This window comes from Ceratotherium simum, chromosome 10 (assembly GCF_057802395.1).
Source record: "Ceratotherium simum simum isolate JZ-2026a chromosome 10, ASM5780239v1, whole genome shotgun sequence".
Lineage (NCBI taxonomy): Eukaryota > Metazoa > Chordata > Mammalia > Perissodactyla > Rhinocerotidae > Ceratotherium > Ceratotherium simum.
In genome coordinates this window covers 74833385-74855674 of record NC_141909.1, presented here as the reverse complement: position 1 = coordinate 74855674, position 22290 = coordinate 74833385, and the positions used below count along the sequence as shown (strand labels likewise).

The 22290-nt window shown below is 41.8% G+C and overlaps 1 protein-coding gene across 3 annotated transcripts in view; it reads left to right on the top strand.

Moving 5' to 3' along the window:
• MTUS2 (microtubule associated scaffold protein 2) overlaps positions 1–22290 on the top strand; it is a 578912-nt gene that overhangs the window by 153741 nt on the left and 402881 nt on the right. For all 3 annotated transcript variants that reach the window (XM_087436240.1, XM_087436241.1, XM_087436239.1), the window contains 2 exons: positions 12430–14907; positions 21341–21581. In XM_087436240.1, coding sequence (XP_087292366.1) covers positions 12673–14907; positions 21341–21581 — 2476 coding nt within the window. In that variant the 5' untranslated portion in view covers positions 12430–12672. The remainder of the gene's footprint in view (positions 1–12429; positions 14908–21340; positions 21582–22290) is intronic.

Here is a 22290-nt window from a genome sequence, read left to right as displayed (position 1 = left end):
TGGGCCAGAGGACTATTGGTAGGAAAGAAAGGAGGAGAGTGGGTTTGATCGGAATATTCAAATAATGCATTTGTGGTAGGAATGAGGAAGGGAATAGATTAATCAAATATTACAGTTTCATATTAATACTTGGACAGGTGAATAAATAAGAGGAGATGCTCTAAATCTAAAAGAGTGGGTCTTCAATTGCCTTCAAGTGCCAGGCAGGTCACATAGGCTGTGAAGCAACCAGGTGTGAGTGAATAGGCCGGACAGCCCCTGGAGAAGGAGAAGGTGCATGCCTGGCAAACATACATTGGAATTCAATTTTTAAAAAACTGCTGCCTGCTCCTGCAGCAAGACTGTAACAAAACCTCATCTGATTCAGCCCCTGGATGCCAGTTGAAACGTCTATATGTCAATACATTTCCTTTTCCATAAGTCAAAAAGTATTTCCTTTTATCTAGATTTGAAGTCTCTGTCTCTCTTTTTAGCCTCCTGTTAATAAACACAAGCACATAATAATGTTATTGGAAGAGTTTGGATCTCATCTATTTTGTAGATAGATTATTAGTGTTCAACGTATTAGCTTTTCTCACCTGTCTTATGAAGCAATGGCAGAGAATTTATCACCAACTCTTGATTGTCATATCCAGTTGTTCTTGCTGCCTTTTGAAACTGCCAATCTTTTAAACTAGATGACAACATTTTCTTCCTTTGCTGGAACAGATAATTCCTAGTTTTTCTGGTAGGCAGATACGGATTGCAAAAATAAATGAAATCTGCAGATAATCCTCGTGCCTCATTTTAGTTATTATTTTGCCCTCTTTCCTCGTGAAATCCTTTTTAGAGCAAGCAGTGTGTGACAGATTTGTTTCATAGTGGCATCCTTTCCTTAGCACTTCACCACTGGGGAATAACAGGTAAAGAGATTGTGAGGATGTGGGCAGCTGGGGGAGAAAAGGGGACATGCGACTCAAGCATCACCTATAAATCCAGGACCCAGTCTTTGAATGATGTGGCACTTCTGGTAGACATGAGTGTGGGGTGGCCAGCAGGAGTCTTTGTAAAACTCCACACAGGTACACACATACATACATTTATAAATTGCAAGAAAGGGCAAAGATCTCATTGTCCCCAGCCTCTCAGTTGGAATTTCTGCCTCCTCCTTGTCATTGTGTGGTGCTTAGTATTTCTGTTTAACAGCATATTTTATGACACCTTGCTTTGCTTTTATTACTCTCGTTGTTAGCTTTATGTACCTTAGATCCCTTTTCCCTCAGGAGATTGCAATTTCTCTGAGGATTAGAACCTTTTTAAAATTCATCTTTTATTTCCTATTGTTCCTTGTACTGTGTTTTTTTTCCAGTTGATGCTCAATAAATTGGATCCATCTCAGAGCCCTTTTGAGTCCTGTCTCCACGTCACCTTCTTTCTCTTACTGCCTAATGCAGGAAGCTGTTCCAGGGAGGCTGCGGTCTGCCCAGGAGGACGAACACTAGACTGGGGCCTCAGGAGCCTGGCCTCCGCCCTGCTATGACAGGTCCTAGCTGTGGGACTTTGAGTAAGTCACGAAGCCTCTCTAGGGTGCAGTCCCTCATCACGACGCCTCTCTAGGCTGCAACCCTTGTATAAAACGAGAGGGTTGAATTAATTAGTCTCAGTTCCTTTTCACCTCTAACACTCAGTGATTCTGTGATTCATATATGCTCAGCAAGGCATTAGTCAGAGAGCTAAATAAATTAGGAAAGATTAAATTATGCCACCATGTTAGTTAATTCAACAAATATTTATTACGTGTCCGCAACGTGTTGGACACTATTCTGGTCACTGGGGATCCGTGGTGAGCAGGGTTTCTGTGATCCTTATCCTCCTGGAGCTTATGTTCTATTGGGAGAGGAAGGCAATGAACAAGTGAACACATGGTAAAGCTGGGAAAGGCTGTGAAAGAAACAACAAGGTGCTGTGACTGGGAGAGAGGATGACCATCAAGGAAGCCTGTCTGAGGAGGGCGCATTTAAGCTGAAACCTGAAATGTAAGAAGAGTCCAGCCATGTGGAAAGCCAGGCATGGAACGTGTGAGGCAGTGACAATAGCAATGCGAAGCCTGATGGCAGGCTACAAGGCGAGGCTCCTGTGGGAGAGCAGAGTGAGGGAGGAGAGAGGCTTCCCACGGCCACACAGGTCAGAGGAAGGGGAGGGTTGTGGCAGGGAAATGACCTGATCTGATTAATATGTCAGGATATTATTCTGGCTACCTCGTGAAGGGAAAATGCCTCTTTAGAGAAACAAGAGTGGAAGCCAAGAGATCTGGTGGGAGATTTATAAGTGGCTCACATGGGAGAGGATGGTGGCGACAGAGATGGGGAAAAGTGGGCGGGCTGGTGACGAACTTTGGAAGTTCATCTGATAGCCTTGCTGATGGATGGAGTGTGAGTTAAAGGAAGAAGCCAAGGAGGGTTTTTAGATTTCTAGCTTTGGTGATGAGGTGGACAACGGCACCAGTAATCCACATAGGGGAGACTTGGGAGGGCCGAGGACTGGCAGTGTGAGGTGGGCGGGAGGCAAGAGGTCTTTTATCTGGCCCTAATTCCTGGAACAGGTCCTTAAAGTTCTAATATCTCATTTTCTCTTGATTAAATCTGAATTCTGGAAATAGCTTGTCTCCCATGTTTGCCATTAAAAATAATAGTTAAAAATAATTTCACTTCAGAGATATGCAGTGTGAAGGAAGAAATACAAATCGCCAAACATGATGTGAAATGATGTGTAACCTCACTAGAGGTAAAGTAATAACAAAATAAAATAACAAAATTTTTTAAACCTATCAACTTTAAAAATTGATGATTCTGTGGAAGCTTAGCATGGAGGCTTAAGAGCATGGATTGTGGGTTCAAATTCCAGCTCTTCCATTTACTTTCAGAAGTTATTTAACTTCTCTCTGCCTTAGTTTCTTCATCTGTAAAATGGGATAGTAGTATCTAGCCCTAAGATTGTTACGTGGATTAAATGCAGTAAAGCGCTAAAAATAGCACCTGGTAGTGTAAATGCTATTCAAGTATTGAAAATAAATTCCTAGTGTTGAGTGAACTTTATCTAATTAAAATATGTGTTTGAATCTTTACTGTATGCCAGCTACTGTTATAGGCTTGACAACAGAGTAGTGAACAGAGGAGGAGATGCCTGCTCTCCTGGAGCTTATAGAGGATGAGGAAAGGCAGCTAATAAATGGGCAAGTAAGCACAAGAGTCAGATCATCTTGGGTGGTGGTAAGTGTGTTATAAACAGGGTAACCATATGTCTAGTTTACAACTGGTGTCATGGCATTCTGTCTGGTTTAGCGTTTTTGAACTCTCAAAAGTTTTTCAGTTTCATATAAAAACTTGTATGTGAATGTGTATAACAGTTTTATTTACAATTGCCAAAACCATTTGCCAATAACCCAAATGTCCCTCAACTGGGGAATGGATAAACAAACTGTGGGACATAGCATGGAAACATTTAGCTATAGAAAGGATCAAACTACTGATAGAGGAATCTCAGATGCACTGTGCTAGGTGAAAGTAGCGAGACACAAAGGCTACACACTAAATAGTTACATTTAAGGGACATTCTGGAAAAGGCAAAATTGTAGGAATAGAAATCACTTCATTGTTTGCCAGGGGCTGGGGGTCAGGGAAGCGTCGACTACCAAAGTACTTAAGAGTTTTTGGAGCTCATAGAACTGTTCTAGATCTTGTTTGTGGTGGTGGTGGTCACAAGACTGCATACATTTGCCAAAAGTTGCAGAACTATGCAGTAAAAAGGGTGAATTTTACTATATGTAAATTATGCTAATAAGAAATTGGAAAAAAGTCCAAAACAAGAAAAAAGTCCCTATTTGAGTGGTCAGTGATTTGGTCATTCTAGTTGTGAAGAGTTCTGAGCGAGAGAAGATGGAGTAGGAAGAGGGAAGTAGAGATAGAATGAAGATTGACGCTTTTTGTTCTTGAGGGCAATATGTATTTATTCAACACATCATTGTGGGGCACCCATTATGCATCAGGCCCTGCCGTATGGTCCAGGCACAGGAGATGCACCTGTAAAGGAATCGGAAACCCCTCCTGGAGCTCAGAGTTCTGGATTAAAATGAAATGTGCATCCTCGGCTACGGTGATTCTGCCTTTAGGATGCATCTTAAGGAGATAAGGGGTGCAATAAGGATGTGCATTCAGCAATTTTCTGTGTAGAGTTATTTTAAAAGGCAAAAACTGAAAACAATCTAAAGTCTGACAATAGGGGGATTGGTAGGTTAATTATGGTAAAAGTGACCATTAAGACTGATAAAGTATTTATTACATGTATTTCTGTGGGGAGGTGTCCATGACATGCAAAGAGAAAAACTGGAGTTACAGAACTCCTTCCCTGAGTGTAAAAAACAATCTGGGATACCACACATCAAACTCTATTTCTTGGAGTGGGAGTAGGAGACTTTGGTATAATTTTACTTTTTTTTTAATACAGTGAAGATCCATTTCTTTTAAAATTGGCAATGTTAAGTATTTCCATTTTGGAAAGAAAATCATTCAAGACAAAAACAAAACAAAATAAATATTAAGCATAATAGGCAAGAAATGAATACCCGATATTTTCTGGTGAAATTCTGTCCTGGAAGGAAGGATTTGTTTTTTAAAGGGGAAAACAAATGCTTTTTGTTGGCAAATGCAAATGAGGCTTCCTTTGGAGAACAATTTTTGGAGACACTTTAAATATCAATTAATGTAATATTTTGCTTAAATGTCAGGTTGGTCTAACCTATGAAAAGTCAAGTTACCTCTTGTCCTGGCCCTCTATAAAGGGGGAAATAACAGCATTTCATTTATGTGTTTATTCTTCTTCACTCTTTTTACTCAAGGTAAAATAAAAATAAAATAGCCTCTGTTACCTAAAAAAAAAAGAAGAAGAAATTTTTTCTGAACACAGTCCTGTTTATATATTAGAATAAAACCTGCTGTACTGCTCATGTTCTGTACCTAGATAAGGAGAGAAAGGCAGGCTCCAGAGAGCTGTTGTATTTCACATTATTTGGCACGCTTTCACAGAATTCAGCACCACAGATAGCTACACCGTCCCTGAACATATATTTACCATCTCCCAACCAAAAATTCAACTTTCAACCGTATCTTGGTGAAACTGAACTTATAAAGGTCATTTAGTCTGTGGTGCATCCAGTTTTAGACTACCTATAATTGTGCCTGTTGAGAATAAACATACACAACATTAGGAAATAGGACCAAAAACCTGGCTATTCCTAAGTAATTATAATTGCAGAAAACACAGAGGGATGATTACCACAAAACTTTCTAAAGCATATATAGACTTGTATGTAAATACTTACAAGTAACTTTATGTAAAATTATCTTATTAAATGTGGTGGAACATTATAGACCCCAAATATATGCTCAGTAAAAATGTCAACTAAAATTTGAAAGTTGAGGTTTTGACTTTTTTGCTTTATTATTATATTTACTGTTAAATTTGGGATTCATATCTTATATATTTTTCTGTATTCTAAAGTTCTTCTGAAGGATAATTTATTGCGTGGTAGGAGTTGCAGTTGGAACTTCTTTGGCAAATAAGTTTTATTAAGTCAGATGGAATTGCATTTATATTCGAAGGCACAGCTCTTGAATATTTATATGGAAATTCACAACTGATAAAGCATTCCACAGCAGACCAGGCATCTAAGGAAGAGTGTACAACAGTATTTTTCAATCTTTTAAAACCCATGCTCTCTTTAATAACATAAAAATCCCCCAAACTTCCTCTATTTATTTTTCAATTAAATTAAGTATTATGACAAATATAAATCAAACAATGATGATCAGAATACATTTTTCCATATAATCTCCTCTGGATATTCTGGTACAGCCCTCCTGAGGTGAGGGGAAGAGGGTGCCTAAACAGTTACCCAGTTGGGAAGGGTGGCTTTATAATCTCCATCTTAAAAGACTGAAAAAAAAAGATAGGGCCCATGCTGTATTGAAAGTGAGGTGAACATTTGCCATTTTGAGCTCAAGTTGGGAGGAGGTTATTTCATCCCAAGGGCCTTCTATGTGCGAAGTGCTCTCCCAGACTCCACATGGGCAACAGTTGTGTCTGAACTGTTAACCTCCAACCTAATGAGCTTATATTTTAATAAAGAAAATAAGATACATGTAACTGTAATAAAAATAAGACACATGTAACTGTAATAAAAAGACATACTTAACTATAATAAAAATAAAATGTACATAACTATAATTAGAACAACATAGTATGACAGTGCCAAAAGGAAAGATCTGGGGATTCAGGACATGGAGACTCAGTATCTAGCTCCTTTTCCACCGTTTTAGGGGGAGAGGGAGGAGAAAATTTAGGAAAGTCTTCATGGAGGAGGTGGCCTTTGAGCTCAGAAGCTGGAGCTATTGGGTAGGGAGGACAATTTTATTGGGCAGGTGTATTTTAATTAGAAGAGTAAAGGGGATTAATTCTGGAAAGATACATGGGCCCAGTGCTCATCAGACCCTGAAGGTCAAGCTAAGAAGTTTGGCCTTAGCCTGTCCTTCAGCCAAGTTAGCTCACTGTCATGTTAGTGGATGGCACAGAGATGGCTGCTTCAGAGTTCCCCTTTGTCCGAGAACGCCTTCCACATGGGGGTGGGCAGAACACACTTGGTAAAGGGAAATTGAAGCCCAAGATGGATAAAAAGATTGTATATGAGCATCTGGATGCTATCAGTCTGCTTAGTGATTCAGAAATGTATATGCATTCAACTGAAAACAGTTCTAGATGAGATGGTCAAACCACTATCAGAGATTGTGAGCTGGGGAGAGCTGAAGCATGCCTGATTGTTCAAGATGGGCAAAGACAATTTTGTTTGTTGGTAAGGAGAGGGTGCAGTGCTCAAACTGTGTGTCAGTGATCCTGATGCTGAGCCCTTGTCAGATTTTAGAAAGCATTGGTATTGGTGACTTATGAGTACTGAGAAAAATAAACAGTGGTCCTTAGGAGAATGTTGGGTAGTGTGTAGAACGGGTCATGGTAGATCAGCCTCATTTTCTTTTCTTTCTTCACTTTCATTTTCTCCCTCTTTCTTTTGATGAGAGTTCTTTTGGGTGTTATAATTATTTCAGCAACACATTTGACAAGGTTTCTTCTCTCTTGACGTTCTTGTGGACAAGCTGTGTGCGGTGGCTGCAGGGCCTAGTGGGCAGAGGAGTACCTGTGTGTGTGCAATAAGCAGTGCTGATAGCAGAGGTGGAGCATCATGGAGTTACTTTTCCCCGGCACCAGATGCTGCTGCCTCGTGCCCTGCCCTGTTCTGCTGACATTTGCATCAGTGAAATGAATGATAACATGGAATGTGTACTTACCTCTTTGAAGATGGTATGAAAACAGAATGGATTGCAAATATTTTGGGTGAAAAATTAAGAGTGGGCCCAAAACGTTTTAAATAGGATAGAACAATGGACCTAGACTAGCAATATGAAATTCAACAGGTATATTTTTATGGTCCTACTCGTAGGTGCTAAAAGCCAGTTGCAAATTTCCAGGATTGAGTCGGTATAATTTAGAAGTAACTCATATGGTACTTTGGCATTCTAATTGATGATATGGAATTAACGAGGTGATTTATATGTTCGTGAAGAGGTCACTCCCTTAGATGGTGTGGTTAGAGGTAGCTAGGAGAATGGAAGTCTTGCTTCCACATGACCCTGGATGAGGCACCTGGGACTGAAGTATTGTGTGCAGCTTTGAGCATCCTGTTTAAGAGGGCCTTCAGGCTCCCTGGTGTGTGTGCTTAGATGGTGGGAGTTTTCAAAAGCTTCTCCAACAGTTAGGAGAATCTGAGTTCTTTAACAAGGAGAATAGGTTTAGAGGAGGGAGGGAGTGTAACAGCTCTTTACAAACACCTGAAGGGTTGTCCAGGGGACGAAGAATTGTATTATTCCGCTCTAGGGAGGCAGATCTCAGCTGTGGGCAAGTTTGACAGTGGCCCTGTGCAGAGGTGCGGTGGGCTTAGAGAGCTGGTGGATTCCTGACACTAGAGTTTTCACCCTAGCAGTAGGGGAAACTATTGGAAGACTATTAAGCATCAGAGGGCCGGCCCCGTGGCTTAGCGGTTAAGTGCACGCGCTCCGCTGCTGGCAGCTCGGGTTCAGATCCCGGGCACACACCGACGCACCGCTTGTCTGGCCATGCTGAGGCCGCATCCCACATACAGCAACTGGAAGGATGTGCAGCTATGACATACAACTATCTACTGGGGCTTTGGGGGAAAAAATAAATAAAATTATAAAAAAAAAAGTTACTTTAAGTATCAGATAGGCTAGGAGCCTAGAAATTCTTTAAATTTCTTTTGCACCTAGGACTTAATGGATTTTTTCCAAGATAAATTACTATTTACCTCTAAGGCCATCGTTTGTAACTATTTTTAGTCATGGATGTGAAGCACATGAAAGTTACATGTCTCACCCTGGGAAAATGCACCTCAAGTGGGGGGTTAGCACAGTTGGTTGACATATTTGCATTTTTTGTTTAATCACACACCCTTGTGTTATGAGTCTGAATTTTTATGGTCGTGTTTATATTAGGGAAAAAGTGTTCATCATAGTAGAGTACCCTGGGTTGAAATCCAGATCCAGAAAAAACTCTTGCTCATGTTGACTCTGTGACTGTCTTCTGGCCAAATGATGGAGCCCTGGGAGGAGGTGTGAAGCTGTTGTGAAGGGAAGGAAGCAGGAAACATTACCTCCTGCACATGATTTGCCTTCTATAATAGACGAAGGTTTTTAAATTTGCTTTTCCTGTCTCATGTGAACATTTTCTCCTGTTTTGGTTTATGAATTTGCTTTTCTATTCTTGTTCTGATGGTGGTGACTTTTCCTTTGATTCTTCCTGTGTGATCTATACAGTTCCACCAATAGGCAGCGTTTCTTTTTACAGCTTCCACTTTCTGCCTGGATTTTACCTTCCTGTCTCTGTCCCTGCTCCGCCACTTCTTAGCTGTGTGACCTTGGGAATGTTACCCTCTCTGTGCTTTCACTTCCTTACCTGAAGAGAAAGAAAAAAGGCAAGGGGATGTTAAGATCTATCTCTGGAGGCCATTACAAATATTAAATAGCTTAACTTAAAATTTAAGATTAAATAAAATTAATTATAATTTAAACATTAAATTTTGCAGATATGGATTAGTGCTGAGAAGAATACTTGGGCCCTCGGAGGTTCTACCTTTCCATCCCCTTACCAATGTAACATTTATTGTTTACTGACAAAGAAAAAGAACATTTATTATGTAATTCTTTAAAAATTAAAATACAGTTCTTTCTAGCAAGATACTGATTTTGTACCTGTTTGTCGCTCTCTAGCAGTCAGATTGTGGATTGTGGTTTATGATGCTCTGGTTTTGCTGTCACTGCTGAGAATTCATTTCTTTCTTTCTCCCAGCTTCAATAGTTCAAACCAAAGAGGGCTCTTGGTTTCATGCTTTAAATTTTGCCCACAGAGAATCAGAGATGCTCACTTTCTGTGGATGGCCCATGTCTATGGAATTCCTTACTCTCCCTGACTTTCTGGGATACCTGTTTCCTGACCCAGAGAGCACAGTGTTCTTTTAAACTGTTGTCTTATTGATTTGCCCACATGCTTTTTATATTTGTGCCCAGAGGACATTTGTATCTTCAAGGAAAACACTTTTAAAATGGAGTAAAGAAAGAAATGTGGGCTCCTTGAGAATTACTTCTGTGTCAGGGAACCGAGGTTGGGAGCAGAGTGTCAGCACCTTGCTTAGGCTTGAGGGCCGTATCCGGCCAAGGCTGGAGCTGGCGGTGTCCCTGGCTCACTGAAGGCAGGCCTGGAAGAAGACAGAGAAGGAGAAGAAGAATGTGGGAGACACAAGGAAGTGGGAGGATGAAGATAGTGAGTGTGACATGAAGAGAACAGAAGAGCAGTGTGGTGGGAAACAAAAGCACACACTGCTACAGGTGTGTGTATCTGGATAGGAGTATACGGACATGGGGAAAGGAGTGGAGAGACCTGCACCAGGATGTTAGCGTGTCTTGGGCTGAGGGAAGAAGGGGCAAATAAAAAGAAAAAAAACTGACAAAAAGCCAGCTTATAGGAAATTATCTCATTTACATAAAAAATACATGCTTATGTAATAGATGCAAAAGAAATGAAAGGAAAAGAGAGCTCTATCAGCTGAGGGATGTCCATGATAGGCTGTCAAGTGAAAAATTAAGTTAGAAAAGTTGGGAGCTGGGATGGAGAGGAACATGGAGGTAACTGCAATTTATTGGTGATTTCTCAGTCCTTGGTTCTAGGTGTTCATTATGTTATTTTGCTTTATAACATACATTTGTGTGTGTATATATATATATGTATATGTATTATGTATACATGAATGTATATACATGTATGAATACACAAATATTCTTTTGAATGTATGAAATAATATATTAAACAATGGTGAAGAGAAGACAAGCAGGTTGCCATGTAACTTATTTCAGTGGAAACGTGACAAGAGCCTCCCACGTAATGTGCATCTCAGTACTCGCATATTTTGTATGAATGAGGGGGAAGGTGTGGAAGGCTGTTAACTTTGAATCCCCATTGGGGGAATTGCGGACGGAGCGGAACCTTGTTCCTTTTAAACTCTCCCATCCCCGGTGCCTAATAAAATGTATTCACAGTAGTGGATAAAACAATGTTAGCCTTGAATTGAGAGGTTTAGGGATGATCTGTGAGTCTACTTTCATAGAAATTTAAATACTATGTTAGATTTTAAGCCCTATGAGAGTAAAAATAACATTGTTCTTCATCATTCATTCATTCATTCATTCATTCATGCTACAAATACATATTAAGTGCCTAACACACATGCTAGGTGTTAAACGATATTTTCTTTAGTGTCTAGCACATCTGAATTTTTTTTTTTAAAGTGAAAATATGGGATATGATAAAAGGTCATTATAGAAGGAGGTCGGAAAGGCTAGTAGGTCGGGAAGGCTTCCTGGAGGAAGTGGTACTTATGCTGCAAACTGATGAATACAAAGGGGTTAGTTGAGTAACGTTGAGGGAAGAGTCCGCATTCTATGCAGATGAAAGAGTACGAGCAAAGCCCCCGAAGCAGGGAGGAAGGAACATGGTAATATGAAGAATGAGGCCAGTGTGGCTGCAGCCTAGAGAGGAAGAGGATGAATAGTGGGGATGAGGCTGGAAAGGTGTGTATGGGCTGGATCATGCAGGCCCTGAAGGCTGGGATAGAATTTTCCTCCAGCTTTTTATTTTGAAAAATTTCAAACCTATAGAACAGTTGGAGGTATAGTAGAATGGATCACCTAGATTTTCAAATTATCATTTGGCACAGTTGCATTTTCTCTCTCTCTCTTTCATATGCATCCCCCCCCACCCCCCGACACGCATATTTTTCTCTTTGTTGAACCACTGGAGAGTAAGTTACAGAAAACATGTCATTAAAAGACATGTCATGTTTAAAAGCATGTATCTTCCAAGAACAAAGATTATCTGATATAATCACAATAGTATTATACACCCAAGAAAGTTAACATTGATAAAATACCTTTACCTAAAATACAATCCATATAGAAACCTGTAATTGTCCCAATAATATCCTTTGCTAATTTTTTGTAAAATCAAAGATCCAGTCAAGGATCATGCATTATTCGTAGATATCTGTTAGCATTTTGGAGGCAAGTTTAGGCCAGTTATTTTAAATTTGTCTGATTATTTCCTCATGATTAAATTCAGGTTGAACATTCATAGCGAGAATACTGCATAGGTGATATAGATGCTGAGGACTGCCTACATCAGGAGCACGTGGTGTCAGTTTCCACTAGTGACATGGTAAATTTGATCACTTAGTTAAGGTGGTGCCTACCAGCTTTCTCCATTGTAAAGATAAAATTTTTCTTTTGTAAGAAATAAAGTAATCTGGAGGATGGTACCTTATGATTCCATGAATATCCTGTTCCCCAAACAATCTTTCAACCAGTATTTTTCAACCATTGGTGTCCCTTGCCCAAGATAATTATTACTCTGGTGACTACAAAATGATGCTTTTTCTAATTCTATAATTTTTCCTGTATTAGTTGATATTCTGTAAAGAAGAGCCTTCTTTTCTCCTCCACCCTTTTTAATCAGTCTTGGTATGGACTTGTAGGTTTTTAAAATTTAATTTTAAGATTTAATATGTTTTCATAATCTATTTCTAACATGAATCATTTTGATGTTCCAATTTTCCCATATTTGGCCAGCAGGAGCCCCTATCTGAAAGGTTTTTGAGAAATATGTGGATAGAGTGAATTAAATAATATTATGAAAGTGATTGTAATCTGTGTTTACTATGATTTTTTCTCCTGAGAATCTCTGTTTGTCAATCTAATCTGATTTATTTTTATTTCTCTCTAGGTCTCATGGACTAATTGGCTCTCATTCAGCAGGAACCTAGCAGATCAGTCATCCTGCTGTATGCCAAGACAATGCTTGGTTTTAAAACTGCTCTGAAAATGGTTGTAGCAGTGTCGCAATGTGACATTGTCAGGGGGCAACAGGCAGCTTGAGAATTTCCTATTAATCAAATAGCAGCTTGAAGGAAGCCCCTTTCCATGAAGTAGGACTGCATGGCAAGCAGCCCCCACTGAAGAGTTGAAAATGAGCGTCCCAGTGGCTCCTAAGAAATCATGTTACACTCAGTTGCGGGACAACCGAAATGGAGTGAAAAATAATAATGAGAGTATCCTAAGTCTGGGAGATACCAATGCCAATCAAATCACATTGGAGGTCAGTTCCTCTCATGATGAGTCTGAGACATGTGACCTGAGAGATGAAATTGGAAATGCAAATACAAGTGAGCCAGGAAATGGCACCCATTTCAATAAGGAATTTCACCAACTTCAGGGCCTTGGGAAAGGATCTCACGCTGGCCCCACCAGCCTGAAAGATTTTAAGTTTTCTCCAACCGTTCCTAGAGAACTAAATGAAGAGCACACAATGGAGAGAGGCACACATATCCCGCAGACCCCTCGGAGTATTCAGGGATCAAGCCTGTCAAGTTGGAGGAATGTTATGGGTGAGTCCAGCCCAGAGGTTTTAGCTAAAAGGGATGTTGAAATTCCCCGGCCTGTTCCCAAGGATAAATTGGCAAAGACCCTTGACAATGAGGAATTGAGAAGGCATTCTTTGGAAAGAGCAAGCAGCTCTGCTCTTGCAGTGGACGTGCTCACAAAGGAGCGTGTTGGGAACCTGACTCGGCAGTTTCTGCAGCCTGCACCGCTGGACTCCCCTGAAGCCCCCTGTCATGTGCCCAGCGGTGGGGAGGGGCCACAGAGGACATTGACAGCCCACTCTCTAGGGGCAGCTTTGCTTCCAGCTGACAATACCTCAGAGGGCAAGAGTGTGCGTCATCCTAAATCATCTACCTCAGAAACCAAGGAGGCCACCCCCTTAGAGACCCAGATGGAGGGGGCACACGTACCGAAAGTTAGTGACAAGAGCACATCACGTTCTGCCCACCCAGAGCGTGCTCTGAATTCACCTTCAGCATCAAAGGAAGTCCTGAGTAAGCCAGAAGCACAATTAGGTCAGGGAAAGGCAGAGTCCAGGCTGGAGCTGAAATTTGTCCAACCCAGGGCCGTGCAGGAATTAAAGTCAACCCAGGCGGAGGGTCTGGGATGTCCTAAGGAGGATAGTATGTTGTCCCTAGAGAGAAAGGGGCCATGTGGGGAAGCACAGCAAGAAGCCACCGCTGGTGCACTGAGCAGTCTGTCACATGGCAGTCTCCACCACGTTGGCGTGGAAAGAGGCAGGAGTAGTGAGCAGAAGAAGAGAGCAGTCAGCCTGGGTGAGGAGGGATTTCTTCAAACAACCCCCCAACAGAGCCCCGATTCCTTGGGAGCCGCTGATAATCAGCCCACTGGCAAAAATTCACCAAGTGCAGCTAGGAAATTGGGTGAAATGGCATCCAGCAGCATCTCACCAGGTGATGGTCATGTAGCTTTTATTCCTAAAGATCCAACTGACAGCAGGCCCTTGGATGTTAGTGAGGGGAGAGGGGTGCTGGGCAGTGGGACCAGGGACAGTGCTACGGTTTCCACTTCGGATGCTTTGATTGGAGAGAGCAGAACTGAGGTCCCTGAGCCCCTTGACCCTCAAAGCAGCAGCTCAGAAGCAGGGGAAAGCAAAGAGATCATTACATCTGTTGCCGAAAGTAGGAACCATCTAGAAAATGCAGTTAAGACTGAAAGTACCCCAGCAAGAACAGATTCTCCTCTCAATGTCCCAGCACCCCTCCACCCAGAGACAACTGTGAATGTGACCCACCAGCCTACACCACCCAGTAGCAGTTTTCAGGACTTCGGTGTGTTGAGTGTAGACACGGGGTCGCCCTCGGCTGCCCCACCTCCCACCGACAGTGCACGGTTGTTGACCACTTCCCCGAAAGTGCCTGACAAGGACACCTGCCCCACTGGGATCCCCAAGCCTGTCGTCGTACGTTCCGAGGATGTACCTTCCTCACAGGAGGGAAAGGAGAACTACCAGGTTGAAAAAACAGAGGAAAGGACAGAGCCCAAGCCCGTCGTTATGCCCAAACCCAAGCACGTGAGGCCTAAGATCATCACCTACATCAGGAGGAATCCTCAGGCCCTTGGCCAGGTGGACACTTCGCTGGTTCCAGTGGGGCTTCCGTACGCTCCGCCCACATGTACCATGCCTCTTCCCCAAGAGGAGAAGGCGGCGAGTGGTGACCTGAAACCGTCTGCCCACCTCTACGAGAAATTCAAGCCAGACCTGCAGAAGCCCAGGGTCTTCAGTTCTGGACTGATGGTGTCCGGGATCAAGCCTCCAGGACACCATTTCAGCCAAATGAGTGAGAAGTTTTTGCAGGAGGTAAGAGAGTGTCATTGTGGTACGAACTATAGGTTGAACATCCTAAAGTTTGTTGTGTATTTTCAATGATTTATGAAAACAGAATATCCTCTCTTAGCAAATTGCAGATTTTGATGGATACACTTGTACAGAAATGGATGTTTTTAAGTAGAGGAGATCATAGACAAATGAACACTTTTGACTAGAAGAGTTTGGCGGTCATAATGAGATGGATTTAACATCTAAGGAGACTTGTTTAAATACCATATAATACATATGAAGTTAGATGTCTGCATTTAAATTGGCTTCTATGTTTAAATAAGTGAGGCTAATTCTTCTATAAGCCAGGTCAATGGAAAAAAAAATCCAAAATAAATATATTGTTCAAATTGATCAGACTTCACCCCCCAAGGGGGAATGTTTTCCTTACGGGAGATTCTCGTGTTCATGCATGTGAAGAACACAGTGAGTAGAAAATGATGTGTTAGGTGTGGGCTCTTTGTTTTAAGTGAGAATAATAATTACAACTGACGTTCGGTTGAGTGCCTGCTATGCATTGGGCCCACAGAACATGTGTTTAATCTTTCTCAGTCTTCACTGTTCCTTACAGCAATTCTCTGGAGGTTGGGGTGCAGTTTTTGTCACTGTATAGATGAAGAAGCAGACTTGGAGAGGTTTGAGTAGCTCATCTAAGGCCACGAAGCAGTGACAGTGCTGAGGTGCTCACGTAGGCCCTCCTCGTGTCCTCCCTGTGCTGGCCCTTTCAGCACCTGGTGCTGTGGCGAGTCGTCCTCCCAGGGCTCAGAAAGATTTGTCTCCTGAGGCAATCTCCTCAGGGCCCCCAGCGTGGTCAATTACAGGGAAAGCCAGTTCAGATCACCCTTCTCCCTAACACCCTTCAGATCTGCCCAGGCCACTCAGGACACAGGCTGGACCCTGCAGGATGCCTCAGCCTTTGGGATGGCTCCATTACCTCCCTGACCTTCTCGCCTTCCTCCGCTCTCCCTCTGCTGCCTCAGCCCCTGGCACTTCCCTCTGCTTGGAATGTTCTTCTCCCAGATATCTGAATAGCTCTCACCTTCACTTTCTTTAGGTCTCTGTTTAAATGTCACTTTATTGGAGAGGCTGCCTCACTCTCCCTCTGAGACTCTTTTCTCTAGTTTATTTCTTCTTAGCGCTTATCTCCACCTGATGTATATACTTTTTTGTTTTTGCTGCATCAACTAGAATGTAAAGTCCATGAGAGCAGGGACTTTTCCTGTTTTTTGTTCCCTGCTGTGTCCCCAGAGTTTAGAACTGTGCTTGGCATAAATACATGCCCAAGAAATGTTGAATGATAGCTGAATTATGAACTCATACATGTTGGATCCAAACAAAAGTCAACCAAAGCTCCCTAGAGACAGAATGGGTCCAAAGTTGGACTCTAGCTTCACTGAATGTACTGGCATAGAATGTACTGATCACAGCAGTTGTCAGCTCTGGCACAGAGGAAGAGGTGAATCTATTCTCAGACTAGATCTTGACCAAGGCTAGCACTGCCCAGGTACCACAGCAAGCTCTGACCATCTGTCCTGCCCTGGGGTAGGCTGTTAGCACCGAATCACCCAGTTGGCTCCCTGTCTTCTGACTCTGGGCTTGCTGGAGAGGCTTCCTCACGTCTCTGGAGAGAGGATACTGGCTGGAAAGTTCAGGGGTCCAGTCTCTTTGGCATGGGCTCGTCTCTCTGTGCAGGGCTACACGGTGTTTTAATTGGGCTTCTCATGCGGCAGCCTGCAGTGAGAGCGTGTTCTGGCCAGAGGACACTAGAGTCTGGCCCTAGACAGTGGCATCTCAGTAACAATGGACAGATTGCCACTCTGGTTTATATGTCAGTCTCTGAACTTGGTTAATATGAGTCTTGCTCAAATTTCCCAAAACATATCCACCCGGGCCTCGGAGACTTAGGGTCGGGCTCTGACACTGGGCTCTTCACTAAGGCAGGGATGCTCCTTGTGAGGCCTCTGGGAGACAGCCATCCAACCCTCTCTGGGCTGCAGGTACCAAAGCTGGATAAATAAATGAATGAACCTCTTTCTTCTCAAAGTATCGCTGCAGAAGTAATGAGTGCAAGACAGGGCCCCCAAATCTGGCATGGCAGCGTATCTCTTTGACAAGCACACCCTGGGAGACAGTGATAAAGAGGGCCAAGCCTTATGGCCTCCTTAGCCATAGCCACCGGGGTGACTTCTCTTGTCACCAAGGCAGTGCATGCCTATTGGGGTTACCTTTACCTTTTCTATATGTTGTCCCAAAACATTCACTTTAGTTCTTTCCTTTGTACCGTTTCTTCAGATAAACTAATTTGGTACCTCTCTCCCCTCTGCCAAAAAGATCCCCTAGATATTTCTCTGAAAAACACATTCATGAGAGAAACTTTATTTGGATATGTAGGCAAAAATCCTGTTATTTGTCTGCAATTCTTTGTCTGTGACCCTTAATTTTTTTTTGTATATTTCCTTTTTTGTATTGCTTCTGCTCCCTCCATAAAATATAGAATTATTTCTATATTATATGCACATTTTTCTCCAAAATATTTTCTATACTTAATCCTCTAGAAGCCACCCTAAGTCTCAAGGAAATGGGGTAGTATGGGTGTTTGTATGGCTTTAGTTGTTCTGAGGGGTTCAGAGAGACCCCGCTGGTGTGGGGTCAGTAGCACCCCCGTGCGCCAGCCACTCTGTCTGGGGACCATTTTCTGCCATAATCAGAACATCTGAGGCCCAGGCCCTTTCCTCGGGATACAAGATAGAGCAGAGAAGCGCCGGATGTGGTGCTGAGCTAATTTCTTTAATCAAAAGTGAAGAATAGGCTGGCCCTTGGCCTTTGTGTCTATTGCTACGACCTGATGTAACCCAGCGAGTTCCCCTCCTGTGTTCATGCCGGGTGCAGGGAGATCCGAAAGCTGCCTCCCCTGCCAGTGTGCCCCGAGCTCACCACAGGATGGCTTCAGCCAAGCTCCAGGAAGAGAACACATTTCTGACCAGTTACAACAGAAATATTTTTCAGTTGTAGAAGTTATATATCTTTTTAATTAAATGGGAAAGTCTTCCCAATACAAACTCAAACCCACTTCAGACTCTTCCATCATTACTGACAGAGTCCTGCTGGTTAGCTAGCATGAGTAGAAGTGGAGAAGTCAAGAACCAGTGCTCCTCTGAGACGGGGAGCTCTTCTCAGCTGGCAGGAACAACACAGGCGTTTAGAGTTTCCAGAAACGGTGTTGAAGATAATCTTGGATCTGGTCGTGCCAGGACGATAAAATATGCTTCCTCGTTTAGACTGCTTTCTGCTTTCAGCTATCCTGAGGTCTCAAGGACACTCCCTTCTCTTGAGCCTTGGGGGAACCTTTTTCATTTTTGGTGTAAGGAGGTGGGCAGAAGGGGGCAGGGCTGAGAGGACAGGGTGAGGTAGTGTGCTTGCAATAGACTGATGGGGGATTAGGGCTGGTCTCCCTACCCCCGTACCACCTCATCTCTGAAGGACACTGTGTTTGTCAGGGTTCTCCAGAGGAAAAAAACATACATTGATGTATGTATGTATGTATGTATCTATTGAGACTGTAAGGAATTAGCTCATATAGTTGTAGAGACTGGCGCATCCAAGATCTGCAGGGTGGGCCGGCAGACTGGAGGCCTAGGGAAGAGTTGATGCTACAGTTTGAGTCCAAAGGCTGTGTGCTAGCAGATTTCCCTCTTCTCTTTTTCTGTTAAGGCCTTCAACTGATTGGATGAGGCCAACCCACATTATGAAGGGTAATCTGCTTTATTCAAGGTCTACTGATTTAAATGTTGATCTCATCTAAAAAACTACCTTCACAGAAACAACTAGAATAATCTTTGACCAAATATTTGGATACTGTGGCCTGGCCAAGTTGACAAAATTAGTGATCACAAGCCCTCTCACTGCAACTATCCCAATGGCTTCTCAGTGAAGCCTCCACATTTACCCCAGGTCTCCCCAGCCCAGGTCCCACTGAAATCAGGACAGGGCAGATGTGAAGAGGGACAATCCAGGAAGCACTTACTTGTTTGTGTGCCTTGATTGATTTAGGAGTTTGTTTGAAATCACAAGGATTCTTCAGTTTGCTTTCAAAATTATTTCTCTAAAAATACTCCAGTAGAGAAGGAGGGGAAAAAACCATTTGAGGTTCCTCTCTCTGTGTTGATGACTGTGCAGCGATTCCTGTTGTGTTCTGTCAATAAGGATGAAAGAAGAGAGTATGAAGCTTTTTGTAGATTCCCTTGTTTTATTAAAAATGCACAGATTAGGCATCTGAGGCATACTTTTCACCTTTTTAAAGAATTTGTTATCTTACCAGAGACACGTTATACAACAAAATGATAGGCATTTGTCGAAAGTTTAGAAATAACAGAAGTCAAACCAATGAATCACCAAAGTAGTAAAGAGAAGTTTCTTATGCACACCCCAAAAAGACAGTTTACAAACTGGGAGCACTTAACCCAAACACAGAATGAGGCTCAGGGTATACTGTCATGAAGCTGCTTATATAGAGACTGTTTATTCTTCACAGTGATTGGTTATAATATTAGAATTTTCTTAAATGATGGAGAATGAGAGGGAATCCTCATATCAACCTTGGGAAACAGTTCAAGTTTTGCCTATGATTTTCAGAGGCATAAGTAAGAAATGACCCAGGTCAAGTTAGTCTTGCAAAATAAGCTAAATTAAGCTGTGTGTGACTGAACTGGTTTTGTCTGCTCAGGGAATTTTCAAGGCTAGTCTCCATTTGTTTTTGATTTTAACACGTTGAAGTTACTGAAATTGTTAAGGTCATTTTTGAGTGACAGCATGATGGGTTTTGCCCCTGAAAACTACCCAGTTTGAAAGAACTGAGGAATTACTGAGATCAGCATATTGCAATCCCCAAAACCTGACGGATGTAGGTTAGAAATGATAATACTTTTTTCATGAGAGCACCCTCTAAAAGCAATGAGCAATGGCATCAAAAATTTAGAAATTAAAATTAAAAAATAGAGGAAACATAAGTATACTAGAAAGGCTAAAAATTAATAGTAAGAGAGTAGGTAGAGAATGGGAAAAATTTTATCTGAGAGCAGATGTAGAATGTTCTTTCACAGGAATGTGATTTGCTGCAGCCTGAATTCAGTCTATCTACTCTAGCAATCATGTGTATTTTACAATGTGATTATGATACAACTTGAAAGGCCTAATCTTTTGTTTCAATAATGTCAATTTAAGGAGAATTTTGTATCTATTTCAACATTAAAAGCGTATCAAACTAAGGGTTTATCTCTGCAACAGCTTGGATCAAAGCTTTATAGCTCCTATTAAAGAATATTGTTAAATGCTTGTGATTCCTGAACAAATATAAATTTGACACATTAAATGTATTGTGATTTAGAGCAGAATTAATTAACAGATGCATCTTTTCATACATAGCCTCTGGCACTATTTTTTTAAACTTGAAATAAATTATTTAGTTGTCTTATTTTTTCATTTTTAATAGGAAGAAACACTGATAATATGAACAGGCTTTGTGAGTACAGAATTGCATATATAAAAGGTAGCCATAAGTTGTATTCTAGTCTAAACCGTTAACTACAGGAAAAAGGAATGGGAATGTTATGTTATTCAATTTAAGAAAGAATGGAAACATGATTCCTTTATTTAATACATATGTATTGACTTCAGCTATGTACCAGATACTATTCTAGGTGCTGGGAATTCAGCAGTCAACAAGACTCTGCCCTAGAACCTCCATTGTAATGAAACTTGCTCAAACATTCCTGGGAGCACCACCTTGCTAGGGAAGACACTCAGAGGAGGTAATTTGCAGTCTCTCATTTTTAATTATGTAAATAGATTGTAGAAGCCTGCAAACATTTTTCTATTAACTTCCTTATTCTTCCAAATAGCCTCTTCTCCCTCATTAACAATGCATATTTTTTTCCTAAGTAACCTAGTGAAGACTTAACATAAATTGATCAAGTTCATCTACTTATTATAAGACTAGTTTACCATAAAAATTGTGCCTTTTCTCCTTAGGAATAATAAAACTTTAAGAAGTCTATGAATGTTTGCTAAATTCTTTCTTTGTTTCATTGACATTATTTATTTATAGATTGGCTACTTGCACAAATTCCAATGATTTTGTAGCAATCAAAATTGAAAATCTTATAGAGTGAGTTCTTTTTTCTCCCAGAGAAAGGGAGATTCATAGAGTGTTAGAACTGGAAGAGACCTGAGAGATCATCCAGTAGTATTGTCAACTTAGAGATGAAGACACTGGGGACCAGAGAAGGTAAGTGGTCTGTGATGGAGCAACTCAGTGGTGCCAGTGTGGTCATTGTTGGAGCCTTGGTCTCCTGACCACGTTCAGTACTCATCCTATGACGTGAAGTTCTCTGATTGAGCTTTTGATCATTTATCTTAGGTTACAGAACGTCCTGGAAAAGAAGAATTTTGTTCTCCTCCCTATACTCACTACGAAGTTCCTCCAACTTTCTATCGATCGGCCATGCTCCTTAAGCCCCAGCTGGGATTGGGAGCAATGTCCCGTTTACCGTCTGCAAAGAACAGGATCCTGATTGCGAGTCAAAGGTCTTCAGCAAGCGCCATCCACCCACCAGGACCCATAGCAACAGCTGCCAGTCTCTACAGTTCCGATCCTACAGGTAACTGACCCAGCAATTGCTGGTTCTTCCTGCTGCACTTTTAAATAGTAATCGTATAAAGTGATGATAACTGTCTAAAATATGAATGCCTCTCACCCTTTCAGAGGAGCCTTTTTCTGTTCTTCCATCTGATTGTAAACACAGACATTTATCAAGACTCGTCTGTCTGCAGCTGTCATTCTCCATCTCACTTTTAAAATGATGGCCGTTGTGGGGCTAGCCCCATGGCATAGTGGTTAAGTTTGCACGCTCTTCTTCGTAAGCAGGTTTGTAGGTTCGGATCCTAGGCGCGGACCTACACGCTGCTTATCAAGCCATGCTGTGGCATGTGTCCCACATATAAAGTAGAGGAAGATGGGCACGGATGTTGGCCCAGGGCCAATCTTCCTTAGCAAAATGAGGAAGATTGGCAACAGACGTTAGCTCAGGGCTAATCTTCCTCACAAAAAATTTTTTTAAATATTAAATTAAATTATAAAAAATAAAATAAAATGATGGCCCTTGTAACCACCTCCTCACTTCTTGTAGTTTCTCCCTTCTCTATTACATCGTGTAGATGAGAGTTCAGAAAACATTTTCTGTAAAGGGCCAGACAGTAAATGTTTTAGGCTTTACAGACCATTATGGTCTGGGTTGTGACCACTCAGCTCTGCTGCTATAGTGTGACAGCAGCCACAGAGAGTGGGTGAATGAACGAGTGTGGCTGTGT